This window comes from Microcaecilia unicolor, chromosome 2 (genome assembly GCF_901765095.1).
Source record: "Microcaecilia unicolor chromosome 2, aMicUni1.1, whole genome shotgun sequence".
NCBI lineage: Eukaryota > Metazoa > Chordata > Amphibia > Gymnophiona > Siphonopidae > Microcaecilia > Microcaecilia unicolor.
In genome coordinates this window covers 380,342,788-380,370,650 of record NC_044032.1, presented here as the reverse complement: position 1 = coordinate 380,370,650, position 27,863 = coordinate 380,342,788, and the positions used below count along the sequence as shown (strand labels likewise).

Genomic DNA, 27,863 nt, shown 5'->3' with positions numbered 1-27,863 from the left:
GCCAGTTCTCAATCTAACCTCCTTGCTTGTTCCTGACGATGACGGAACACCAGAACTTGCTTGGCTTTACAACGACAGAAGCTATTGGAGCCCCAGGCTTAGCGTGTGCAACGACAGAAGCTATTGGAGCCCCAGAAAGAGGCTTGAAATTCATAGTGCCGGCCGGTCCGGAAAGTATACACTTCCCCTGGGCCCTGACTATTTCGGTGCGACTTGGGGTACTGCACTGCAGATAACGTGAGCCCACGGCTGCCACAAGTGTTGTTATGTTGCGGGTCGCGTCTGGGACATCTGCCCCGTTTTTGTTGTCTCGCCTCCGTCCGTTGCTGCCTCCACCTCCGGCTCGAGGGCGCAAATCCCGTCATGATCCGCCGGCCAAATCTAAGGCCGGGAGGGTGAACAGACCTCCGCCCGTGGATCCCGAGGAGCTGTTGGTGGTGCGTGAGCGCTATCGCCAATATAGGGAGGTGCTGAGCGCGCTCAGGTAGGCGGAGTGGAGTGAAATGACGGATTGGTCTGAAGTAATATTGAGATTTATATTTTTGGTTGCCCATTTTATGTCAGTTGTGAAAAAGTTTTTTGTGCATCTGTTCTAGAGTGCATTTGAATGCCTTTTGTTTTAATGTGACAAGGCGGGAAAATGTTAACACGCTTTTTAATATTAAAAAAATGTGGCGGTCTTTTAATTGATGGGTTTCTACTGATGATGATGATGAAGGGGGGGGGGGGAGGAGAGTGCAGTAGGGGCCTTTCTTTTAAGTTCTTTAGTGCAGTGCTAGCAGAAGTAGAATGTTTAACTGATCAGATGGCGCCAGGGTGACATTCGGGCAGTTCAGTTATTTATCATTTCATATTTTTTTCTTTTCTACTTCTAACTGTACCTTTTTAGCAGTATTAAAGGCCCATTCAATAAGCTTGCATTAAAGCAGTGTGTGACACTTATTTGCATTAATTTATTCATATTAACTGCTATTATATGTTTTCACCCAAGATGGTGTATAGCATGTACAGCTTGACCTTCAGCTTACAATTTTGATAGCACATGGCTACCTAACCCAAGCCTAACACTGTTCACAGCTCCCCCCTTCTAGCGGGGCCTCACAAAAAAAAACCCTTCTACCATCAACACATTGTTTGTTTCTGAGCAGGTTTCCACCACCACCATACAGTACTTGGAGATGACAGCCCAAAACCCAACTGTGTTCTGCTGCTGGGGCACCCCGATAAATAACCTTTATGTGCTAAAAACTTGCTGCTAACCGGCTTCAGCACTAGAGGCAAGAGTGCACATCTCATAGTATAAGAACGGTTCACAAAACTAGCCCCCAAATACCCAAAGCAAATGGGATGCAAATTTTATACACGCTAGTAAAGTGAAAGCAAGGGGGAGGAACATGACTGACTCATGCAAACAAGAGCTGCACTTACTGTGAAACTCGTCTGTGCATGTGCCAGGCAAAACCTATCTACAAAAGCGTGTCGGCACACTTTCTCCGCAATATAAAATATTAGGGCCCCCCCCCCCCCCCCCCATTTTTTTTTGTTTTTTTGCAGTTTAAATCTCCTAAGAGGCTCAAACCAAAGTGCAGGAAAACGAGCGCCAGTGCCCGCCCTCACCCCTGGCTTTGCTTGAAGTCACAGACATATTTTTTCTCATTATTAGCACAGCAGGCTGCACAGGCTTCTTCTTTTAAAATAAGTCAAAAACTGGCAATTTAATATGCGAATACAGAAGATATCCTCTCCTTAAAACCTGAATGAAAATGGATTCAACATAGCAAGTATAACAGCAAGAAACAAAAGAAAAACATGGTGGATACAGAGTGATTTCTGCAGTGTATCCCCCCTCTAAATACAACAGCAAATCACTAATAGGTGACTTCCCCCCCCCCCCCCCCCCCAGCCTACCTAACCCAGCAAGAATCACCAGGTCAAAGAAACAAAAGATCAACTATCAATAAACACAACCCCTGAGGACCAACAAGTCGCCTTCCAGTGCTCGAAAGCATGCCAACACCATTTAAAATATCGGACTTTGAAGCAACAGAGAGCTGTTAGGCAATACATATCATACTACTGGTCCAGTTTATGCACAAACTGCTCAAGATCAGGCATACGGGATTGCTTCCAAACTGTGGCAACCACTACTGTAGCTGCTGTCGTACCCAATCGTAATAGTCTTCCCCCCATATATCCAGTTGAAGGAATTGTCTATTCAGCAAAGCAATCTCCATATTAGGCTGCAGGTCTCTCTGTAGCATTTGAGAGAACATAACAATTATCTTATGCTAAAATGGTTGTAAAACAAGGTAGGACAGGCCCACCACATATGACAAGTCCCCTGTGTCCCACAGCCCCTCCAACACACATCAGTTGAACCAGTATACATTTTAGAGAGTCAATTGGGGTAAAATGCCATCTGAAGAGTACGTTATAAGCGTTTTCTACAATAAGAGTAGATTATCCCAAGGTTTGAGTACGCTTCCAGATGTTCTCCCACTACATTTCGCTCAGCACTGTTTCCAGATCCTTCTCCCATTTAAGCATGTACTGAAGCTTCTCAGGCCCCTACAGTTCAAACACTGATAGATGTAAATCCCCCAGCAGTCTTGCCCAAACAAGGTAATGCTTAACGTGTAAGTATGGAAATAAATCTCTAGGTAGGAAATCATATCTTTGTGGTAACTTCCCAAATGCCCTTATCCACCCCCTTCCTGCTCCAACCCCCCCCCCCCCCCCCAAAAAAAAAAAACTGTCCTATGCACACTAAACCTCTCATTTCCCATCTACAAAACAAAGCCTAATTCCTCCCATGGGAAAATTCAACATTATACTGCAGAGGAATAATAGCGACCCTGCAACAAAGCATCCTGTACTTCCCGCCAAAGTTTAGTAAGAGCTTGAAAAGGCTCTCTGCCCCTCTGGGCTGCCAAGGCAAATGCAGCAAAGGAATATCCTCATCGCCCTCTTGTTCCAGCTGTACCCACTGCTTAATTTCCTGAGCTTGTCAGGCCAAAAGGGCCCGAAACTGGGTTGCATAGTAATATTTCTTAATATTGGGCACTGCTAGACCACCATTTCTTTTTCCCTAACCACAAAACCTGCCTCACCACCTGTGGAGACTTACCTGCCCAAATAAAGTGGGTGAAAAGTTATTTGAGAAAACTAAGCACCTGAGTAAGTATCACTAGCTGCAAAGCTGAAAACAAATACATAGGCAGGGCAAAATCATCATTTTAACTGTTTCAATACGGTCCACCCAAGAGAGTCAATTTGGACCAAATGGCCAAATCCTTAACTATCTGATTCAGCTGGGGTCTGTAATTTAAATCATAGAGGTTAGTGCCCTGTCCACCCAGAACCATATTCAAATATCGCAGAGTTGATGTGTCCATCGAAAAGGAATCTGGGACCGCAATACATTTACCTGGTCCAGGGGAAGACCTACATTAAGAATTTCTGACTTCCGCATGTTTACCTTAAAACCAGAGACCTTGCCATATGTCTTAAGCTCTTCCATTACCCCCCCCCCCCCCCCCCCCCCCCCCCCGATAGGGAGTTGCTGTGGTTGGTCAATGTAAGTAGCATATCATTGACAAATTTATCACATGCTGGTAACAATTTGCCTAGATGCCCTATATAGTTGTATTCTCACGAATCCTCTGCTCCAAAGGCTCAATGGCTAGCACAAAAAGAATTGGGGAGAAGAGCAACCCTGCCTCTTACCCCTTTGGAGCTTGAAGAACTCGGAGTAGCCCCCGTTAACCTTCAAACAGGCCAAAGAATGAATATAAATAGCCTGAATCTAGCTCTGAAACAGGGCCTCAGGCTCAACCCCCACAACACACTGAACAGGAAGGGCCAGGAGACACTGTCAAAAGCTTTCTCTGCATCTATAGCAAGTAGAAACAACCTTGCCTCAATCTCTGGGCTCTATTCATCCTATTAAGTACCCTTCTAATGTTGCCTCCTGTCTGCCTACCACTTGCAAAGCCTGACTGATCACCGTTAGCTTATTTAAAATTAAATTGGTGTCGCAGGTTTCGTCATTGAGTGGTTTTGTTCGCCTTGAAGACTATCTTACTGAACTGGATGTCTGCGACTGGACCTGCAGTGCATCAATGGAGTAGTATGTTAATAACTCAGATTTGACTGGAGAAGCTCCAAGTTCATGACTTATCTGAGCTTTCTGGAGTGTTTCAAGCTACTTGGGAGCCTTTTTGGTCCACACTGCCGTCCGTCTTCTCAAATGTTATACACTATTCAGTTGCCCATCTGTGCCCCTTTGGCTTTTGGGAGTTACCATGGTGTATGGGTGGGGATAAGGGGATGGGATAGAGAGGGATCTATGGGGTAAACTTTCTTGATGTTGGTATTGAGCATTGCCTGTTGAAAATGTATGGTTTGGCAAGTTTTCTTTGTATGCTTTAATAAAAAAAGATTGAAACATAAAATTAGGTTAACCGTTTGTAAAGAAGGTTCTTCAGTCTTCATATTTGTATCTAGGAGTGAAAATTTGGAACTTACTGCCTTTGAGTATTTGTCAGATTCAGATTTGACAAAAAACTCTAAAGACTTACCTGTATAAGGAGAAGTTTGAGTAAGATTGTCCTTACTAAATAGATAATATAGCTTCCATATCATCAAGCTGATCAATCCATAGACTGGTGGGTTGTGTCCATCTACCAGCAGGTGGAGATAGAGAGCAAACTTTTGCCTCCCTATATGTGGTCATGTGCTGCCGGAAACTCCCCAGTATGTTCTCTATCTCAGCAGGTGGTGGTCACACACAGCAGCAGCAGCTCTGGCTAGGCCTCCAAGCCTAATTTTTAGGTTTTGTTGAGTGCCTGGGGTTGAGGGCTCTTTTGAGCAAGTGCAAACCTGGTGGTGCCAGGTCCCTCCTTTTCTCCCCCCTCCCGCTGGCTCCGTTAAAAAAAAAAAAAAAAAAAATTTTAAACGTCTTTAAAGGCGTTTATTTCGACGTTTATTTAAGCGTCTATTGCAGCTACTCACTGGGACACCAGGTCGTTACAACTCGGAGCGGACAGCAGGTAATTTTACCTTTTTATAGCGGGCGGGGGTTCCCCGATTCTTCTCCTCGTGGCACATGGCGTCGGAGGGCGAGGGCGCAAAGGGTCGCTCCCCGGGTCGCTTGAGCGCTTCTAGAGGGGATGCGGGGGTCTTAAAGCCTGATTCGCCCTTGTTGGGTGGCAGTTTCGGGACCGATGAATGTCCCGGTCCTTCCTCCGGCGTGGCGGTTTTTCCCGCCATAAACGCCCATCCCCCGCTCCTCGCCTCCGCCATTTTGGCCGGCCACGCGGCTCGGACGGCTTCTTCTTGGGCCGCCCTTGAGGTTGGAGACATTAATGCCATGAACGCCCTTAATTTGGGCGACGGCACAGAAGCGGCTAAAGTTAAGAGCCGTTCTTCCCGCGCGGCTCCTTCGCGGAGTTTCGCGCCGGACGCCATTTTGGATGCGCAGCAGGCCTCTCCCCCGCTGTTGCGAGCGCCGGTTGAGAGTGCGCCTAGGGCTGTTGCCCAGGCTGCGGAAGTGCACAGTCTGGGGGGTTTCTCCCCCGAGTTTGTTTTGCTGCTGCATCAGGCCTTCCTCATGCACAACGCTGCCCCCGCTCCCTCGTCTGGTAAAGAGGTTGAGGTTCCCAGAGGTAAACGCCCTCGGGTTGATTCCCAGGCCTTGGAGGAATTTGTCTCCTCCGATGTAGATGAGGGCAGCGTGTCTGAGGTCTCCCAACGGTCCTTTGCGGATTCCTTGGAGGAGACGGATCCCCGCTCGGATGGAGCGGATGACCCCTCTGCAGCGCGGCTTTTTCGCCCAGAGGATTTGCCCAACCTGTTGTTACAGGCCATGGACACTTTGAAGATTTCCTCTCCGGAGGACGTCTCTCCCTCAGCCCCTGTTGGCTCTGCCATTATGCTGGGGACGAAGCGCCCGCCTAGAACCTTCCACGTGCATGATGCCATGCACACCTTAATTTCGGCTCAATGGGATGTCCCAGAAGCGAGCCTTAAAGTGGCTAGGGCTATGTCCCGCCTCTATCCTTTGGCTGTGAGTGAACGTGAGGCCTATCTGTGGCCTACCGTGGATTCTTTAATCACTGCGGTGACTAAGAAAACGGCATTGCCGGTGGAAGGTGGCACGGCCCTAAAGGACGCCCAAGACAGGAGATTGGAGGCGGCCTTAAGGTCGTCCTTTGAGGCGGCTGCTTTAAGTTTGCAGGCCTCAGTTTGCGGCTCCTATGTGGCCAGGGCGTGCCTGACTATGGTGCAGCGGGCTTCCCCCTCGGATCATTCCTTGAGGGATGGTTGGCCAGCCCTGGAATCGGGCTTAGCCTATGTGGCAGACTTGCTGTATGATGTCTTGAGAGCCTCAGCTAAAGGCATGGCTCAGACAGTCTCTGCGCGGCGGTGGCTTTGGCTGAAACATTGGTCTGCTGACCACGCCTCTAAATCCCGCCTGGCTAGGTTGCCTTTTAAAGGCAAGCTGCTCTTTGGGGTCGAGCTGGACAAAATCGTGACCGATCTCGGCACATCTAAGGGCAAGAAGTTACCAGAGGTCAGGGCTCGGGCTAGTGCTCGTCCCGGTACCTCCAGAGGACGGTTTCAGGAAGCCCGTCGGTACCGCCCGGGCAGGTCGGGTTCTTCTGCCCCCTCTTCCTTTAAGAGGCATTTCTCCCCCAAGCAGCGTTCCTTTCGCAGAGACCGCCGTCCCGGAGGTGCTCCCTCCGGTCCTCCCCCAGGGTCTCGTACCCAATGACGGGGTCTTGGTCCACGCCCCAGTGCAGATTGGAGGACGGCTGTCCTCGTTTCTGGGCGAGTGGACCACAATAACTTCAGACGCTTGGGTGCTGGAAGTCATCAGAGACGGCTACAAGCTAGAGTTCTGCCGACCCTTAAGAGACGGGTTTGTACTCTCTCCCTGCAAGTCTCCGGTCAAAGCTGTGGCAGTGCAGCAGACTTTGGACAATCTGATCCGCCTGGGTGCGGTCGTTCCGGTGCCAGAAAGTCAGCTTGGCAAGGGGCGTTACTCCATTTACTTTGTGGTACCAAAGAAAGGAGGTTCTGTCCGGCCTATCCTCGACCTCAAAGGGGTCAATCGGGCCTTGAAAGTGCGGCACTTTCGCATGGAGACTCTCCGCTCTGTTATAGCGGCAGTGAAGGCAGGGGAGTACCTGGCTTCCTTGGACATCAAGGAAGCGTACCTGCATATTCCCATCTGGCCTCCTCATCAACGCTTTCTGCGTTTTGCAGTCCTGGGCCGACACTTCCAGTTCAGAGCCCTCCCGTTCGGGTTGGCTACTGCTCCGCGGACCTTTTCCAAAGTAATGGTGGTCATAGCGGCCTTCCTGCGAAAGGAAGGAGTACAAGTCCATCCTTATCTGGACGACTGGTTGATCCGAGCCCCCTCTTATGCAGAGTGCGGCAAAGCTGTGGACCGGGTAGTTGCTCTTTTGAGCTCCCTGGGATGGATCATCAACTGGGAGAAGAGCCAGCTGCGCCCGACTCAGTCCCTGGAGTATCTGGGAGTTCGATTCGACACCCAAGTGGGCAGAGTGTTCCTGCCAGACAATCGGATTGTCAAACTTCAGGCTCAGGTGGACCAGTTCCTGGTAGCCTCTCCTCTTCGGGCTTGGGACTATGTGCAGCTGTTGGGCTCTATGACGGCCACGATGGAAGTAGTGCCCTGGGCCAGGGCTCATATGAGACCACTACAACACTCTCTGCTGCAGCGCTGGACTCCGATGTCGGAGGATTATGCGGTGCGTCTTCCCTTGGATCCAGCAGTGCGCAAGGCGCTGAGCTGGTGGATGCAGGCAGACAAGTTGTCTGCAGGAATGCCTCTGGTGACCCCAGAGTGGATTGTCGTCACGACGGACGCCTCATTGTCGGGCTGGGGAGCCCACTGCTTGGGAAGGACAGCGCAGGGGCTCTGGTCTCCTGCAGAGGCGAAGTGGTCTATCAACCTCCTGGAACTCAGAGCCATTCGGTTGGCGCTTTTGGAGTTCATCCCGGTACTGGTGCTGAAGCCTGTACGGGTACTGTCGGACAATGCCACGGCTGTGGCCTATGTCAACCGCCAGGGAGGTACCAAGAGCGCCCCTCTAGCCAAGGAGGCTATGAGTCTATGCCAGTGGGCGGAAGCGAACCTGGAACAGCTGTCAGCGGCCCACATTGCCGGAGTCATGAATGTCAAGGCGGACTTTCTCAGTCGCCATACCTTGGAGCCCGGAGAGTGGCAGCTATCTGCTCAGGCGTTCTTGGACATCACGAAGCGCTGGGGCCAGCCGAGCCTAGATCTGATGGCGTCATCGGCCAATTGCCAAGTGCCGCGCTTCTTCAGCAGAGGACGGGACCCTCGATCCCTGGGAGTAGATGCTCTTCTCCAACAATGGCCGACACAAGAGCTTCTCTATGTGTTCCCACCCTGGCCCATGTTGGGCAGGGTCCTAGACCGGGTGGCAAGACATCCCGGCAGGATAATCCTGGTGGGTCCGGATTGGCCCAGACGTCCCTGGTATGCGGACTTGATCAGGCTCTCAATCGACGATCCTCTGCGGCTGCCAGTGGAGCAGGGCCTGTTACATCAGGGTCCCGTGGTGATGGAGGATCCCTCCCCCTTTGGTCTTACGGCCTGGCTATTGAGCGGCAGCGTCTGAGGAAGAAGGGCTTCTCAGACAAGGTCATCGCCACTATGCTGAGAGCGAGGAAACGCTCTACTTCTACTGCTTACGCCAGGGTTTGGCGTATCTTTGCAGCGTGGTGTGAAGCAGGCTCACTTTCTCCCTTCACTGCTCCAATTTCTTCAGTGTTGGCGTTCCTGCAAGAAGGTCTGGACAAAGGCCTGTCGCTCAGTTCCCTTAAGGTCCAGGTGGCGGCTCTGGCTTGCTTCAGGGGCCGCCTGAAGGGTGCTTCCCTGGCCTCCCAGCCAGATGTGGTGCGCTTTCTCAAGGGAGTTAATCACCTGCGCCCTCCTCTGCACTCAGTGGTGCCTGCGTGGAATCTCAACCTGGTGCTAAGAGCATTGCAGAAGCCGCCGTTTGAACCCTTGTCGAGGGCATCTCTGAAAGACCTGACGTTGAAAGCAGTCTTTTTGGTGGCTATCACTTCAGCCAGAAGAGTTTCCGAGCTCCAGGCGCTCTCATGTCGAGAGCCTTTTCTGCAGTTCACTGAGGCAGGAGTGACTATTCGCACAGTGCCTTCCTTTCTGCCCAAGATTGTTTCTCGCTTCCATGTGAATCAGCAGCTCTGTCTCCCTTCCTTTCGTAGGGAGGACTACCCAGAGGAGTACTCTGCTCTTAAATATCTGGATGTGAGACGAGTCATCATCAGATACTTGGAAGTGACCAATGATTTCCGGAAATCGGATCATCTGTTTGTCCTGTTTGCAGGTCCTCGTAGGGGTCTGCAGGCTGCTAAGCCTACAGTGGCAAGATGGGTCAAGGAAGCCATTGCAGCGGCTTATGTGGCCGCAGGGAAGGTGCCGCCTATCCAGCTGAAGGCTCACTCCACAAGAGCTCAGGCGGCCTCGATGGCAGAGGCCGGTTCCGTCTCCTTGGAAGAGATATGCAAGGCGGCAACTTGGGCTTCGGCCCATACATTCTCCAAGCATTACCGCTTGACTGTGGCTGCTCGGGCGGAGGCCCGGTTTGGAGCTTCAGTGTTGCGGTCAGGGATTTCTATGTCCCGCCCTGGGTGAGTACTGCTTCGGTACATCCCACCAGTCTATGGATTGATCAGCTTGATGATATGGAAGGTAAAATTATGTATAATCATACCTGATAATTTTCTTTCCATTAATCATAGCTGATCAATCCATAGCCCCTCCCAGATATCTGTATTGTTTTATTCTGGTTGCATTTCAGGTTCAAGTTTACTCTTCAGTTACTTCAGAAAGACTTCGTGTTCAAGTTTTTTCACTTGGATTCTTCAAGAGTTAAGACGAGTTTGTGTTACAGTGAGCTGCTGCATTCCTCTCCCCTCCGTTTTACGGGGCTGGATTGAGACTTATAATTCTGCCGGCACTCCCTCCCGCTTCGTGCGGCTGTAGGGCAGTTTTGTACCCCTCCCGCTTCGGCGGTGTTCGGGTCAGTCAGCTCCTCCCGCGGTTGCGGTTGCAGGATAAGCCAGATCCCCCCGCATCGGCGGGTGTGGTGTCCCTCCCCCGCTCCGCGGGGATGAGCTGGACGGATTCCCCTCCCCCACTTGTGTGGGGATGAGCTGGGTTAATTCCCCTCCCCCGTTTCGGCGGTGGTGAGCTGGGCAGAGTGTCCCTTCGTGGGTGTAATTCTCTAAGTGCTGAGTCCTGCGGATGGAGCTTTGATATCGACATACTGAGGAGTTTCCGGCAGCACATGACCACATATAGGGAGGCAAAAGTTTGCTCTCTATCTCCACCTGCTGGTAGATGGACACAACCCACCAGTCTATGGATTGATCAGCTATGATTAATGGAAAGAAAATTATCAGGTATGATTATACATAATTTTACCTTTTTTTCATTATACAAGATAACAAAGTAATGTAATTCTCCTATTATGTAGGACTTATGTTGACGTGATCCACTTACAATCTAATTGGAATGTAGCAGAATACAAGAACTACGTAGCATAGCAAGATACAAGTATCAAAACAAGTGTGTGAGAACAGCCAGTTGTGGTGCAGCAGGTTGAGAACCAGGGTTTGGATCCCACTTATGCACCTTCTGACTTTGGGCAAGTTGCTTAGCTCTCCATTGCCTTGGGTACAAAGTTGGATTGTAAGTTTTCCAAGGACCGAGGAATACCTACTGTACATGAATGTAACTCTGTGAGCTAAATCTAATAAAAAAAACATGAAAAGGTTGCTTGCTCCTTGAATCCTGGATTGCTCTGTGAGTGTGTCTGACTTGCAATTTCCTTTCTCTCCATTTGCAGAGCTGAGTTTCAGGAAGTTGTAATGCGGAAGCGGTATGAGGAAAAGTTAGGTACCCTGGCTGCAGAGAGAGCACAGCAAGAAATAGAAGAACACAGAATGCTAATGGCATGGAATGATGCGGAGAATGCAAGGATGCACCTAAAGCGGTGAGGAGAGCAGTCTAGGACAATGCTTCTCAATCCCCAGGCCTCAAGGCATACCCAGCCAGTCAGGTTTTCAGGATACCCACAATGAATGTGCATGAGAGAAATTTATATGCACCATCTCCTCGGTATGCAAACCTAACTGGTTGGGTATGCCCCAAAGACTGGGTTGAGAAGCACTGCTCTAGGATATCGTTTCTAACATCTTTGTTCCTTAGCGTCCCTCTGGACCAACCAGAATGTGATTACTGGGGTTGTGCACGCCTTTCAGCAGGTGGAGACTGAGAAGAAAACTGTGACTCTAGAGAGAGCCAATAAGAGCCCTTGGCAACAAGAGAAAGATCCAGTAATCTCAGTCTCCAGCAGGTGGAAGGTGGTGAGCCCTTCAGTCTCAGTCTTTATATTGTATTTATGTTCTATTATATTCTTTATGTTTTTTTCTATTTCTTGCTGTAATTCTTTTAGTTTTAATTTATTTCTTCTGTGCATCCGGATATATATACAGTGGGGGAAATAAGTATTTGATCCCTTGCTGATTTTGTAAGTTTGCCCACTGACAAAGACATGAGCAGCCCATAATTGAAGGGTAGGTTATTGGTAACAGTGAGAGATAGCACATCACAAATTAAATCCGGAAAATCACATTGTGGAAAGTATATGAATTTATTTGCATTCTGCAGAGGGAAATAAGTATTTAATCCCTCTGGCAAACAAGACCTAATACTTGGTGGCAAAACCCTTGTTGGCAAGCACAGCGGTCAGACGTCTTCTGTAGTTGATGATGAGGTTTGCACACATGTCAGGAGGAATTTTGGTCCACTCCTCTTTGCAGATCATCTCTAAATCATTAAGAGTTCTGGGCTGTCGCTTGGCAACTCGCAGCTTCAGCTCCCTCCATAAGTTTTCAATGGGATTAAGGTCTGGTGACTGGCTAGGCCACTCCATGACCCTAATGTGCTTCTTCCTGAGCCACTCCTTTGTTGCCTTGGCTGTATGTTTTGGGTCATTGTCGTGCTGGAAGACCCAGCCACGACCCATTTTTAAGGCCCTGGCGGAGGGAAGGAGGTTGTCACTCAGAATTGTACGGTACATGGCCCCATCCATTCTCCCATTGATGCGGTGAAGTAGTCCTGTGCCCTTAGCAGAGAAACACCCCCAAAACATAACATTTCCACCTCCATGCTTGACAGTGGGGACGGTGTTCTTTGGGTCATAGGCAGCATTTCTCTTCCTCCAAACACGGCGAGTTGAGTTCATGCCAAAGAGCTCAATTTTTGTCTCATCTGACCACAGCACCTTCTCCCAATCACTCTCGGCATCATCCAGGTGTTCACTGGCAAACTTCAGACGGGCCGTCACATGTGCCTTCCGGAGCAGGGGGACCTTGCGGGCACTGCAGGATTGCAATCCGTTATGTCGTAATGTGTTACCAATGGTTTTCGTGGTGACAGTGGTCCCAGCTGCCTTGAGATCATTGCCAAGTTCCCCCCTTGTAGTTGTAGGCTGATTTCTAACCTTCCTCATGATCAAGGATACCCCACGAGGTGAGATTTTGCGTGGAGCCCCAGATCTTTGTCGATTGACAGTCATTTTGTACTTCTTCCATTTTCTTACTATGGCACCAACAGTTGTCTCCTTCTCGCCCAGCGTCTTACTGATGGTTTTGTAGCCCATTCCAGCCTTGTGCAGGTGTATGATCTTGTCCCTGACATCCTTAGACAGCTCCTTGCTCTTGGCCATTTTGTAGAGGTTAGAGTCTGACTGATTCACTGAGTCTGTGGACAGGTGTCTTTCATACAGGTGACCATTGCCGACAGCTGTCTGTCATGCAGGTAACGAGTTGATTTGGAGCATCTACCTGGTCTGTAGGGGCCAGATCTCTTACTGGTTGGTGGGGGATCAAATACTTATTTCCCTCTGCAGAATGCAAATAAATTCATATACTTTCCACAAATTGATTTTCCGGATTTAATTTGTGATGTGCTATCTCTCACTGTTACCAATAACCTACCCTTCAATTATGGGCTGCTCATGTCTTTGTCAGTGGGCAAACTTACAAAATCAGCAAGGGATCAAATACTTATTTCCCCCACTGTATATATATTAGAGGCCCGTGGAGGTCTCTTAGCGCCTCGGGGGTGTCAAACTCTGGTGGCCAGGTCCCTCCCCCCATGTCCTCCCTGGTATTCTTTTAAGCAGTGCTTGAGTAAAAAATAAATAAGAGGAAATCTCAGCACAAAAAAGCAGTTTCCTCACGCTCTTCAGGGGAAGAGCTTTTGAGGCAGGGAGAGGCAGCCACACAAAAAAAAAAAGACCAGCTTTGATTTTGGTTCTCTGCCCTTTACTTTCTCTTTAAACGAGCAAGACAGCTTCTGTTTTCTCTCTGTGACTGTTTGCTGTTGTTTTTTCTGGCTCCTGTTTTGGTTCGCAGTTGGCTTAGGCAGAAGCGATGACAGAGAAGCTCTGCCGCTGTTCAGTCTGTCAGCGGCAGGGAGTCGGCTTGAGCGGTGCTTGTAAATTTTGCACCGCGGTAGGTGCTTCGTCTGAGCAGGGAGCAGGTGCTGTAAAAATGTCGGCGCCGTTAGTGGGGGGGGGGGGGGGGGGGGGGGGGTCCAATTCGGCAGTTTTAAGTGTGGCTGGTCAGCCTCGCTGGCAGTGCCAATTTCTGCAGGAAACGCCACCATTTTGTCTTCCCCTCTAAATGCTGCATCCCTGCCTGCTTTACCGGCCTCTCTACCAGCTCTGCCTCAGACTCCTGTTTCTTCAGCAGGTGACGGTGGCTTCCCGCCTGTGGTACAAATGTACTAAGCTTTTTTATTGCACAAAGCTGCTGCACGAGAGGCTTCAGTGAAGAGGTCTGAGGAGGGCCAAGCAGCAGCTGCTAAGCGGCCCAGGCAGTTTTGGGATTTAGAAGAGGATTTTTCTTCTGATTTGGACCAGGAAATGCCATCCTTGAAGGAGACATAGGTGTTTCCGGAAGGTCATTTTCCTGAGGACCTCGGTCAGCTGGAACATGGTGCGGAGCCTCTCCCTGCGGGGAGGATCCCTCTGTGGTGAGAATTTTTTATAAAGAGGAGCTTATTTCTCAGGTTTCCACAACTTTGCAATTTGAGGAGCAGGAGACTCCAGTGGCGGAGTCCAGAAAGGTATTCGTAGGCCAGGTAAGACTTTTCCAATGCATCAGGATATTAGGGACATCATTCAGGCACAGTAGGAGGTGCCAGATTCTGCCTTTCATCTTGCCAGTTCCATGCTCAGGCTTTATCCTGTTCTGGTTTTAGACAAGGATCTTTTACGCCCTCCAGTGGTGGATGCCGTAGTGTCTGCAGTCACTAAACGAAATACGGTTCCCATGGATGGCGGGACGGCTTTGAGGGATTGTCCAGGATCGCCGTATAGAATCCTTGTTAAAGAATAGTTTTGATGTTTCTGCTTTGGCAGTGCAGGCTGCTATCTATGGTTCTTTAGTAGCGAGAGCCTGTTTTCGTTGGTCTGAAAAGGTCTTGGACCGTTCTTCTGATGATTTTTTCAGTGATAGGTGCCGAAGTGGTGAAGTTGGAAATGGGTTTGGCCTTTTTGGCAGATGCTCTTTACGACTTGCTTTGGGCCTCTTCTAAGTCATTGGCTCTTTGCATGGCGGCCCGTCGCTCTCTTTGGCTTCGTGGCTGGTCTGCGGATGCGGGCTCTTAAGTCCAAGCTTAGTAAATTTCCTTTTAATGGTTCTTTTCTCTTTGGCGATGAGTTGGATAAGCTGCTGTGTAGCCTAGGTGAGGCTAAAATTCTGAGGCTTCCTGAGGATCGTCCCAGGGGGCCTGTACATGGTGGTTTTTTCTGGCCGTGGTAGGAACCGTGCTATTTGGTATAGACCAGGCAGAGTGGTTCCGTTTCATTGATCCAATTTTTTTTCAGAGGACACTCTCCTTTTGGGTGGTTGTAGAAGCGGTCGAGAAACAGGACATTCTTTCTCGTCTTCCTCCTGTCCTCAGCAATGAAGGTTTGCGGACTCAGCCTCTGGTTCAGGTAGGAGCTCGGTTGGCACAGTTTTATGGGCCCAAATTACTTCAGACCAGTGGGTTCTAGAGGTTATTTGTGATGGGGTTCGCCTTAGAGTTTGCTCATCCTTTGTCAGACGCTGTCGTGGAGTCCAAGGAAACAAAGGGGCAGACGATCTGCAAGCTCCAAGATGGAAAATATACAAAGCAGATCGTTGATGGATAAAAATGATTTTAATAATAAATTAGAATATGCATACGATAGCCCGACACAGGCCGTGTTTCACCCTACTGGGCTGCTTCAGGGGCTACAAAACAAAATAATATATAATAAATAATCAAATATAAAGTTAAAATTGAAATTAGAATTACAAAATTCAATCTAAATCCCACAGAATTTACATGTATATAAAAGAACAGATAAATCAAAACATACATATATATATATAGTAAAATATCACATAAATCAAAATATACATATATATATCGTAAATATCATATATATAAAAAAAACATAGATCAAAACATACATATATATATATATATATGTCACATAAATCAAAATATACATATATATACAGTAAAATATCACATTAAAAAATCAATATCACATTAAAAAATCAATGTTCTAAATAGTATTATCATGATTATGTTATGCTTGTAAATACAAACAAAAACTGAATGAAATGCATAAGACACCCACCTCTTCATGGGTGTCTTATGCATTTCATTCAGTTTTTGTTTGTATTTACAAGCATAACATAATCATGATAATACTATTTAGAACATTGATTTTTTAATGTGATATTGATTTTTTAATGTGATTTTACTGTATATATATGTATATTTTGATTTATGTGATATTTTACTATATATATATGTATGTTTTGATTTATCTGTTCTTTATATACATGTAAATTCTGTGGGATTTAGATTGAATTTTGTAATTCTAATTTCAATTTTAACTTTATATTTGATTATTTATTATATATTATTTTGTTTTGTAGCCCCTGAAGCAGCCCAGTAGGGCAAAACACGGCCTGTGTCGGGCTGTCGTGGAGTCTCCCTGCCATTCTCTGCTCAAAACCAGGGCTGTCAGAGACATTGTACGCAGACTTCTCGACCTTCAGGCTATTTGTCCAGTTCCTTTGTCAGAGCAACGTCTAGGATGTTACTCCATAAACTTTCTGGTTCCCAAGAGCACAGTAAATATAACTGACGGCTAAGCCTGCATACTTTTTCTTGAGGCGCCAGTGTCTAAATCTAATTGTCTCATTCACTAGAGTATGCCTGCCTGAATAACGATGCCTTCAAAAGCACCTTGAATTTCTTAATATTGAGTTTGCTACGTAATGACAAGGACATAGAATTCCACAAATGTGGAGCTGTAAAGGCGGCGGCGCTGTTGAAGTATGCTTTCCATTTGAACCACTCGGGGCTCTGGAAGGACCATACAGTGGTCATTGAGTGCAGGATAGTATAAGATAGTTAGTGAGGAAAGATATATAGGGGTACCCTGGCGGAATGCTTTAAAAGCCATTAGCAATGTTTTGTAATGAACACGGTAGCCAGTGATGGTCTTGTAAAGCAGGTGAAACATGATCGAATTTCTGTAGGTGACAAAGAAGGCATATGGCCGTATTCTGTAATGTTTGCAATCGTTTAAGTAGTGAATCAGAAATACCCAAATAAATAATGCTACAGTAATCCAAATGAGTCATGAAAAGAGAGAATTAAAGAATGAAAGTAATCATGATCAAAGAAAGATCGAACAAATCTTGGCTGTCATAGTAGAAAGAACTGTGATTTACAGAGTGCAGAAACTTGAGGCTCAAAAGAGAGAGGTTAGAAGCATTTATTTTATTTATTTATTACATTTGTATCCCACATTATCTCACCTCTTTGCAGGCTCAATGTGGCTTACAATATATCGTGGATAGTGGAAATGAAAGGAGAGTTGACATTTAGTGTTACAGAAGTGTTTTGGGTTGCATGGTAATAGAAAACATGATAATTATATAATGTATGGTGTTCTTAATATTGCTTGCTAGATATATGTGGGGATTTCACATGTTTTGATCTTTGTGGTATGTTATGTCGAAAAGATGAGTCTTCTGCAGTTTGCGGAACTTGGTCAGTTCATAGGTCGCTTTTAGGTTACGTGGCAATGCGTTCCAGAATTGCGTGCTCATATAGGAAAAGGTTGATGTGTGCATTAGTTTATATTTTAGGCCTTTGCAGTTGGGGAAATGAAGATTAAGGAATGTGCAAGATGATCTTTAGGCAGACATGTAAGCTGGGGCCTCGCCGTGGATGATCTTATGTACTAGGGTACATACTTTGAACGTGATGCGTTCTTTGAGTGGTAACCAGTGTAGTTTCTCTCATAGGGGCTTTGCACTTTAGTATTTTGGTTTTCCAAATATGAGTCTGGCTGCTGTGTTCTGGGCTGTCTGAAGTTTTTTGAGTGTTTGCTCTTTGCAGCCAGCGTAGAGTGAGTTGTCTTTTTGATTTTTATTATGTATGTTGATTTGTGATCTGCCTAGTTGTAGGCAGAATATAAATTTTTAAATACATAAAATATTGAAAATTAGATACGGTCACAAAGTACATTCTCTTCCGATACCCATTCATGTAGCCTTCATTACTTAACTACTGTACCCTTTTACTTGCTCCTCTATTCACTAGCTGTGTTGGAAGTCATACCAGCAGATTCTTTTTATGGAAATACATGGGTTCACAGACCATGTGACTGGGCAGAAGCTGCAGTGGTTTGCTCCTTGTAGCCTGTAATCAGCTACATTCCTTTCATTTCCTATTGCAAATATCTACAGTGGTATGGTTCCTCTTTCATATGGTAAGTTTTAGATTATTGTGGAAGGAACCCTATCTATCTGAAGATCCAGTAGGTAAAGCTTTTCTAAAGGGGTGGCAGCTGAGGTATTACAGCACAGAATTTTACCTTTCTAAAGCAAGCAATGGAGTCAATTCACTTTTTTACAAAAAAAAATCATAAGGTCAGGTTTTAGTCTTACTGTTCTGCTGATGTAGGTAGGAATAGAAAGACAAAGCGGGGTTCACACTCTCCACAGCAATCGAACACAACAGAAATAGGGTGGAGAGGGCCCAATGTCAAGAGATCAGTCACCACACACAAGGGTAAGAAGCTCCAAAAAACTTTAATCAGGACCTTGTGTGTGGTGACTGATCTCTTGACATTGGGCCCTCTCCACCCTATTTCTGTTGTAGGTAGGAATAGGTCATGTGATAGAAAAGAAGCTCCTAGACTACTACTACTACTACTTAACACTTCTAAAGCGCTACTAGGGTTACGCAGCGCTGTACAGTTTAACAAAGAAGGACAGTCCCTGCTCAAAGGAGCTTACAATCTAGACTCTTATATTAACTGTATTTCTTTTGCCTAGTGAGGAGCGAACCCAACAGGAACAGAAGAAAGAGCAGCAGCGCAAACTGCAAGCAGCCATCCACCGTGAGACGTTGGATGAACAGTTCCTGCAGGAGAAGACACAAGAGGTCCTACAACTTCAGGTGAGGTGATGTCACCTTTTCTACACGGAAAGTTAGTGAGCAAATTCTTGTTCTGATGCCTGCCTGTCAGAATTATTTGTGAGAGAGGGTGAGTCCTGTTCACCTTACTGGAGAGGCAGTTTGGTTTCACGTAGCACTCTCAGTATAAAACATTTTCAGTAGAGTCCTCCAATTTGCAGAAGGCCACATTCCCTTTTCATCCTGCTAACCAGTCCAGACTGACTGGTTATGTCATCCAGCAGAAGGAGGCAGAGACTTGAGCTTTCCAGTGACATCACCGGATTAGGAATGATGCAATCTGAACCTTGCCTGTATTTCTCTACCTCCAGCATATGGTGCAGGTTGGACTGATGCAGCAGGATCTTCCCCTTTTGGCCACCGTTGGCTAGTGTCGGGGATCGGTGAGCAGGAAGAGGTTTTTTTTGTTTGTTTGTTTTTTTTCCTCCTTGGGCCCCAAGACCTGTTCTGTGAGCTTCAGCTTGATGAGGCTTATCTGGCGGTAATCCACCTGTATCACAGCCCGCTGAACAAGGCAAAGAGCTGATTTCCTCATTCCTTTAAGGAGGTGGTTGATTTGGCATATGTTTTTTGAATTAGAAAGTGGTTCTGGAGACCTGCAGGCACACTCTACAAGGGCTCTAGCAGTTTCCTGGCAGAGACACAGGCTATATTTCTGGAGGACATCTGTAGGGTGGCAACTTGGTCCTTCGTTGCATTTTTGAGCTAAAGGATTGATGTTTTGAACCAGAGAGGATATAGCCTATGGTAAGACTAGGTTGGAGAGAGCATTGACTTCCTCCTGGCCAAAGGGATGAAGCTTGGGTACATCCTGTCAGTCTGAACAGGTCTAATACAGTGGTTCTCAACTTGGTCCTCGTGACACAACTAGTCAGGTTTTCAGGATACTCAATGTATTTGCATGGCAGAGTGCATACATTTTCTCCATTGTATGCACATCTGTTCTGAAAATCTGACTGGCTGGGTGTGTCTGGGACTGGGTTGAGAGCCTCTGGTCTAGCAGACTACTTGGTTCTCACCCTGGAAGACTGTAGCAGTCAGAATTTCTTTTTCTGTTTTCCTTTGCTCTCAGTATTGAAGATTAAGTCTCAGTTCATTAAAAGTGAAATCATAGCCTATTCTGATAAGCTTCATAGGGACTGCAAAGCTATCATGATTGAGCTAGAATTGGAGATGAAAACTCTTGTACAATCCCCAGTATGTAAATATGACTATGAGATTCTCCTAAAGTTGCAAAGCCTTAAGTAACACTTTGGCTATAACACTTGGCTTTTCATCAGCAAGCCTAGTACTATGAAGACAGTAACAAAGCCAGGCATTTATTTAAAATTAACAGAAGTAGAGTGCAGACATTTTACATCAATTTAGTCAGTATTATAGATCCATATCTTTAATCAATGTGGATGGCAAGATATATACGAAGATTTTAGTGACTAGGTTGAGTAAAATCCTTTCTTTACTTAAACAGAGAAATCAAAACTTTTTTTTTTTTTGTTTGGCAAGTCCACTACAGACAACACATGTTTACTCTGTAATATCCTGTTCTAGTCAGTACATTTAAAAACCCCATATTTGCCTTGTCATTAGGAAAAGCATTCACAGGGTGGAATGGGCCTATTTATTTCAAATACTGGAATGGTTTGGTTTTGGGCCTGCATCCATTAATATGATACTGTATTCTGGCCTATAAACTTGTATAGAGGTTAATCGTATTTGTTGGGTATGTTTTCTTGCAGAGAGGTTATAAGGCAGTGTTGTCCCTTATCTCCTTTTATTATTTAATATTCTTCTTGAACCTTTGGCTGTTGCCATCCGACAGGACGCTGGTATCGAGGGTCTCTGTACATCTAGGATTTCTCTGAGGACAAGTGGGATTTAACAGCCTTACATGTGGGTGACATCTGACAGAGCCCACGTGGAGCTCTCCAGCTTGTTTACAACTTTATATTGTACCATGCATGTCTTCCAGCCTGTTGCTGTTGCACAGGACTAGCCAGTCATCCTTTTTTCATGGAAGGTGGGATAAAGTACAAGAGTCTCAGTTCACTCCTTTGGATTCATAATAGGAGGACATCTACCCAGGTTCCATGAGGAGTGGATTAAAATTATCTCTGACCATAGTGTCTTGGAAATACTAAAGTAGGGTTACAAACTGGAGTTCTTCCATTGCAGATTTTTTTTTTTTTTTTTTTTTTTTTTGGAATCTCCATGCAAGCTCCAGCCCAAATGTCAAGCAGTTCAAGCCACCTTGCAAACACTTCTTCATTTAGGAACAGTAGAAACTGTCCCCAGTTGAGATTGGGAAACATTCCATTTACTTTGTAGTTCCAAAGAATGGGGATTCCTTCCACCTGGGTCTGGACTTTAGAAGAGAAGAGTGTTAAAGGTTCAGCATTTCACAGTGGGAACATTTCAGTCTGTAAACGTTTCAGTCCAGCAGATAGTTTCTAACCTCCCTGTATCTCAAGGATGCATATGTTCATATTCTCATTTGACCTCTTCACAGAAGATTTGTGTGCTTTGCAATCCTTGGAGAACATTATCAATTTATGACCATACCATTCAGCCTTTCCACATCACCAAGGACATTTTTTTCAAGGTCATGGAAGTAGTAGCAGCCTTCCTTTGCAAGGATGGATTGCAGGTTCATCCATACCTCGACGGTTGGCTGATTTGTGACTTTTCCTATCAAGAGAGTCTGCAAGTTTCATCCAAGATACCTACTCTTCTTCAGTCCTTGGGATTGGCATTCAATTTCACCAAGAGTCAATTGTTTCCAACACAAGTCTTGGAGTATCTGGGAGTGATATTCGATATTTCTTCCTGTTGCTTATCAGCAAAAGATTCACATCCAAGTCAGGATCTGCTTTTCCTTCCATGTCCCAGGTCTGGGAATATGTTCAAGTTCTGGGCACAAGGGCATCTATCTTGGACATTCTTCCATGGGCCAGATTTCATATCGGGCCACTTCAGTGATCCCTTCTCAGTTGTTCATCTCCATCTCTCTTGGACCCTGAAGCCAAATTTACCCTCAACTAGTGGATTCAGCACAGCCTTCCTCTGACAGTTCAGAAGTGCACTCTCTCTGTAGGCAGCTATCTGCAGCTTGTATGCTGCTTGGGTGTGCCTTAGCTGGGTGCAACAGATTTTGGATTCCTTCCAGGAGTCAGACTGTCATCCTCCTACTGAATTACCAGATGTGGAGACAGGGCTGGCATATTTGGCAGATTCCTTGTATGACTTGATTCAGGCATCAGCCTAGCAGATGTCTTTGTCGGTCACAGCCCATCATTTGCTGTGGTTGCGCCACTGGGTGGCAGATCCAGCCTTAAATTGCTATTGTTTGGTGAGGACTTAGTGAAGTTGGTGAAACATCTGGGTGACTTAACAACTCGGCGTCTTCCTGAGGACAAATCTAAACGTTCTATCCAGTTGGGTCAGTCTTGTCCTCGTTTTAAGGATATCAGGTGCTATCGTCTGGGGCAGCCTAGTTTTAATCAGAGATCCAGGTATCAGCCCAAGCAGGGTTTCAGGCTTTGTCCTGTCGAGATCCTCCAGATTCCTCCTGAAGGGGGGATGGTGCGCACAGTCCCATCTTCCTAAGGTGGTTTCTGCTTTTCATCTCAAATCAGCCTTTGTTTCTTCCTGCTTGTTTGACGTTCGCCGTGTACTCCTGCACTATTTGAATGTGACCAACGAGTTCTGTTGGTCAGATCAATTGTTCGTGCTTTGCTTGGGACCTCAAAAAGGTAATGTGGCTTCCAAAGCCATGCTTGTTTGCTGGGTCAAGGAGGCTATCGCATCCGCGTATTTACTAGTGGGTAAACCACTTCCGGCCAGATTCTGGATGCATTCTACCCAAGCTGTCGCGACTTGGAAGTGGAGGAGTTGCCTAGTGGTTAGTTCAATGGACTTTGATCCTGGGGAATTGGGTTTGATTCCTACTGCAGCTCCTTGCGACTCTGGGCAAGTCACTTAATCCTCCATTGCTACCTGTATATACTATGTAAACCGCTTTGAATGTAGTTGCAAAGACCACAGAAAGGCGGTAAATCAAGTCCCATTCCCTTTCTCCTTTCCTGGGTGGCCTGTCTGTTCTTACTGAAGGAAATAATGTAGGGTGGCGACATGATCTTTCTTGCATACCTTCTCCAGACACTACCGTTTGGATGTCTGTGGTCGGGTCGGATGCATCTTTTGGAGTATTGGTGCTATCCATGGGAGCTTCAGTTTCTCACCATACTTGAGGACTGCTTTGCTACATCCCACAAGTCTCTGGATTCATCTGCTGCTGCCGCTAAGGAACAAAAAAATTGCCTTACCTGATCATTTTCTTAGTCGCAGCAGATAAATCCAAAGGCCCACCCTGGTTTTTCTGGGGGTTATCTGTTCTCTTTGTTGGATCGTGTTGCTGCATTTTTACATTTTAGATAGACTGTTATCGGTTTACATATTTGCAATTCTTGGTTCATTACTTTGTCCTGTGGGGAAGGAGAAATGCTGTAATTCTGTTTCCTTCTGCTTTGTTATGAGAAATACTGATCAAGGAGCATTCCATCCTATATGATGGTTCAGTTCAGTGCTCTCTCTCTCTCCAACTGCTGATAGATGGTCACAACCTATCTGCTGCGACTAAAGGAAAGAAAATTATCAGGTAAGACATTTTTAGATTCTGTTTTGCTGCTGCTGGTTTGGGGAAGTAGCAAAAGCATCAGGGAGGAAAGGGGGCAGACACTGAATAGTGCGAGGAGAGGGGGCGCAGATGCTGGATAGAAGGGATAAAATGGATGGAAGAGGGAAAAGAGGGCACATTAACTGAGTGCCAGTTTGGCGGCTGAAGCGTGTCGCTGACTTGCTGCTCAGGCAGCATTTATTTATTTTTATTTTTGTTACATTTGTACCCCGCACTTTCCCACTCATGGCAGGCTCAATGCGGCAGGCAATGGAGGGTTAAGTGACTTGCCCAGAGTTACAAGGAGCTGCCTGTGCCGGGAATCAAACTCAGTTCCCCAGGACCAAAGTCCACCACCCTAACCACTAGGCCACTCCTCCACTGTGGAGGAGCTCTGGGCTTGGGTAGCAGACCGCTTCAGCTGGTGGGTCTTGGGCAACCCCACCTGCAAAGGTAGGACTCAGCACCGACACCGCCACGGGATGGGTTGAGGGGGAGAAGGAAATGTGAGGCCTAGGGGCGCAGTGAAAATATTACTTGGCGCCTAAGGGTGCTGTGAATCGAGAAAGTTTGGGAACCACTGACTAAAACCAACACAATAGGTATTCACGCACTGCAAACAAATCGAGTTATCTTGCTAGATGTGGGATTTGTTAGTCATACAGAAAAGAGGCCACAATTTCTCCACAAAAAGCTTCCCCTATGTGCAAGTGCTAGGTTCAATAGCAACAAAGCTGGAAATAGTACCCTGGACAAGGGAACACATGCATTCAATGCCAAAAGCACTGCTGTCCACTGGTAGAGGAGAACTGCAGTGTCAGGCTCCCACTCTGGGAAGAATCTGCTGTTGTAGTGCAAAAAGAGAAACCTAGCACAATGAATGGATTTGGAACCTCTGTCCTAAGTGGGGCTAGCCACCAATCTGTCCTTAAAAGTTGAGTAAGTGGAGGAATGTATTGTCTGAGCCAGTTGGTGTGAGGTGCTGATCCCAAGCAGAAGCTGTAGGGTCTATAAACTGGCTGGAGACCAGAGCTATCAGGCTGGCCTTGAGACATTTTCAACAGCAATTGTGGGGAAAGACAGTGCAGTTGCTGTTAGATGTGACAGCAGTAGCATACATAAACAAGCAAGGATGTTCTAGAAGTTTGCAGCTAGTCAGAACCAAGGAAAATCTAAAGATTAAAAAAAAATAGATAAAATTAACTTTACCCCTTAGCACTTATGCCCTGTGGGAAGGTTTAGTTGCCATTGCATAAGTACTGCACTTTCACAGGAGCTAAAGTAGTGATTTCTGCTGGAACCCACTCATGTTTTTGCTAGAGAACAAATAGTGCAGCATACTGTCATGAACTTTTCATAGTTCAGGATTATTAGATTAACATGGAATTTCACAAGAAGAAAAACCAGCAGAATCTGACCCGTTATCTTTGAAACTATCATCAGAAAGTTTGCCCACCCTCCGAAGTTGACACTCTTCTTATAAACCCAGTGAGAGAGCTGAGACAAGCTGTATTGGAAGCCTACAAACGTCAAAGGACGTCTATATAAAGCAGAGTCTATAATTTGACTTGAAAATTTATTCCTTCCATTGAATGTAAAGGACTTACTAAGGGAAATTTTATAAAAGGGTGTATCTATAAAATTTAAAAACATGACTCTTTTATTCATATTTTATTAAGGCTATACATGTGTATGTGCTTTTTTTGTAAGAGAGGCTCCAGCAGTAATACACTGATTCTCTAGCACAAAATGACACCTGCTCTGAGGCAGGCACAACTTTCTGCACATACTGAGGGTAGTTCTATAACAGGGTTCCCGTCATAAGGACTGATTATGGCACCTATGTTAAGCTTATTCAGTACAGAAAAGCTGACCCTTTTCTTGATAGACTTCTAGCACAACCATTTTCATCAGCTGTGATGTGAATGCCCACACTTGGATGAATGCATGCCTTCTTGCTGCCTGAATCTAGACGGCCCTTTATAGAATTACCCCCACTATGTGAAAGTGCACCCATATTTTATAAAGTATGCCTATATCTCACAACTTCACCTCTGCTACAACCAAACAGTCTCCAGTAACAAGCACCATTGGCAGTCCATGTACTTGTGCATGCTTATATACCTGTGCAGTGTTAAGAGCTGAGATGATATTCATGTATTTTCCTGATTTCTTTAAGTTACTCCCCTTATTTTGTAACTTCTGTTACTCTGTTATGTGTCTGTGCTCCACCTTCACTTAACCCTATTTTTTCTATTAAGATGTTTTAATGGCTTTTGTATTGACATTGTAAGTTGCATACCATACTATGTACTGCTGTTTTGATTATGTTTTTATTGCTGTAATTGTCTATTGCCTGTGTTTTTCTTATTCTTGCTCTACTCTGCCTTTGGTGAATTTATTCAAAAAGTGGTAAATTAAATCCAAATAAATAAATAAAATAGCCATGTTCTGTGTGTAAAACCTGCTTTATACACAGAAAATGCCTTATAAAATGATCCCTACTATGTGAACTCCAGTGAATTGCAACATATCAACGCTGAACTTTTGTACTAACACCAGACCATGCTCGTACTATTCTGTAGGTGTTAAGAGAATGAATTTCCTAGCATTAGCTTCATTGCTGATAATATTGCTGTCCTTTCTCATATTACGCAGGAAGAAGCAAAACATTTCATTACCAAAGAAAATCTGGACCAACGAATTGAGGCTGCACTGGACAATCCTAAGAACTACAACTTCTCCATTGACAAAGAGGGCAGGGTTGCTAAGCGCACTGCTGTGTCCTAGAGATACTGTCAGTCTTTGGAAGGGAAAAGCCTTATGTGCTGCATGGAGAAGTTTGGTTGTGTGACCACCTTTGTTTTGCATTATGATATGGAGACCTTGGAGTCCAGCAGGGGTAAAGCTTGCATTCTGGGACTTGAATACTGAAGGCACAGACTGGTGACTAGCTCATTAACTTTCCAAAGCAGGACTAGATGATCTTGTTTCAGACTATGAGTACAAAGACTTTATTTTTCAAAAAGAAACTCTTCCATGGAGTCTGAGTTAATCTGTCTCAGTGCCAGAAGAACATTTCTGCATTATTCTCTGTAAAGATTTAGGAAGGGATGTCAGTTATCCAAAGACATGTGTAAGCTGTTGCTCATGTGAAGGAGGAATGTGTGTGTATTTACAGCATCATGTTTGGATATTTACAGTGGTATAACAAAAGATATCACAGTCTGCAGAGACACATATTCTTTAGGTAAAAACCATTACAGCTACTAGAACTGTATTAGCGAAAGATATGAACATGTATGAATGCTAATGTCTTTCTTAAGGCTATATCAGGGTGGAGAAAGGTTGAGTAAGTGATTATCAGCTTAGTAGCAAATTGTTTTCTAGTGTTATTGGACAATAATTTTAGTGATTTCTATGGGTGCGTTCTGTTAAAGATAAATGGATTCCTCTCACAGAAGAAAAATGAACAGAACTAAAAGCTATAATGTAATCTTTTCAAGTCATATTGTTGTACTGGATGGTTTGGTTGTAACAGTTTTTTATTGTTTCACATGAAGGCATCCACATCAGTTTTGGAAATGGCTACCATAAAAAGTCATCTTTCATTTGTTTAATGCACGTATCTCAAGAAAGAGAGCTCCACTAGGCAGGAGATTAAATGGTATGGTGATGAAAAGCATCTAGCAGGTATGCCAGCTTTGAGTATGTCTCACAAGCACCCTTTAGAGATTTAGTTGCTGGTAATAAGAGCATCTCCAAAGAGAGTAGAGGAGTATCAGTGTCTGATTCAAGTACTGTTAAAATGCTGGACCTGTGTCCATTAATTACTCCTGGTGGAATTCTGTGAAACTCAGAGTTTGTGCATAATTCTGCACAGGACCACAACATCTTCAGTTACAATCTTCGTTGCAACAATAGAGACCTCAAAACCTTTTTGTTTATGGATTCTTACAGCTAATGCTGCTCCTAAATTTGCAGAGATCACTAGGGCCAGCCTGGACAACACATCGGCTATTTTTTTCATATATATATTTCTCCTTTCCATATCATCAAGCTGATCAATCCACAGACTGGTGGGTTGTGTCCATCTACCAGCAGGTGGAGATAGAGAGCAATCCTTTTGCCTCCCTATATGTGGTCATGTGCTGCCGGAAACTCCCCAGTATGTTCTCTATCTCAGCAGGTGGTGGTCACACACAGCAGCAGCTCTGGCTAGGCCTCCAAGCCTAATTTTTAGGTTTTGTTGAGTGCCTGGGGTTGAGGGCTCTTCTTGAGCAAGTGCAAACCTGGTGGCGCCAGGTCCCTCCTTTTCTCCCCCCTCCCGCTGGCTCCGTTAAAAAAAAAAAAAAAATTTTGAACGTCCTTAAAGGCGTTTATTTCGACGTTTATTTAAACGTTTATTGCAGCATACTCACTGGGACACCAGGTCGTTACAGCTCGGAGCGGAAAGCAGGTAATTTTTACCTTTTTATAGCGGGCAGGGGGTTCCCCGATTGATCTCCACGTGGCATATGGCGTCGGAGGGCGAGGGCGCAAAGGGTCGCTCCCCGG

The 27,863-nt window shown here is 45.7% G+C and overlaps 1 protein-coding gene across 1 annotated transcript; it reads left to right on the top strand.

Annotated features, from left to right (window-relative positions):
- On the top strand, window positions 1-27,345 carry MRPS26 (mitochondrial ribosomal protein S26). Its single transcript, XM_030190524.1, has 4 exons — window positions 1-484; window positions 10,932-11,078; window positions 18,493-18,616; window positions 25,965-27,345. The coding sequence occupies exons 1-4, from the start codon at window positions 267-269 to the stop codon at window positions 26,094-26,096; spliced, it is 621 nt and encodes a 206-aa protein (XP_030046384.1). The 5' UTR covers window positions 1-266; the 3' UTR covers window positions 26,097-27,345.
- Window positions 27,346-27,863: the final 518 nt, after the last annotated feature.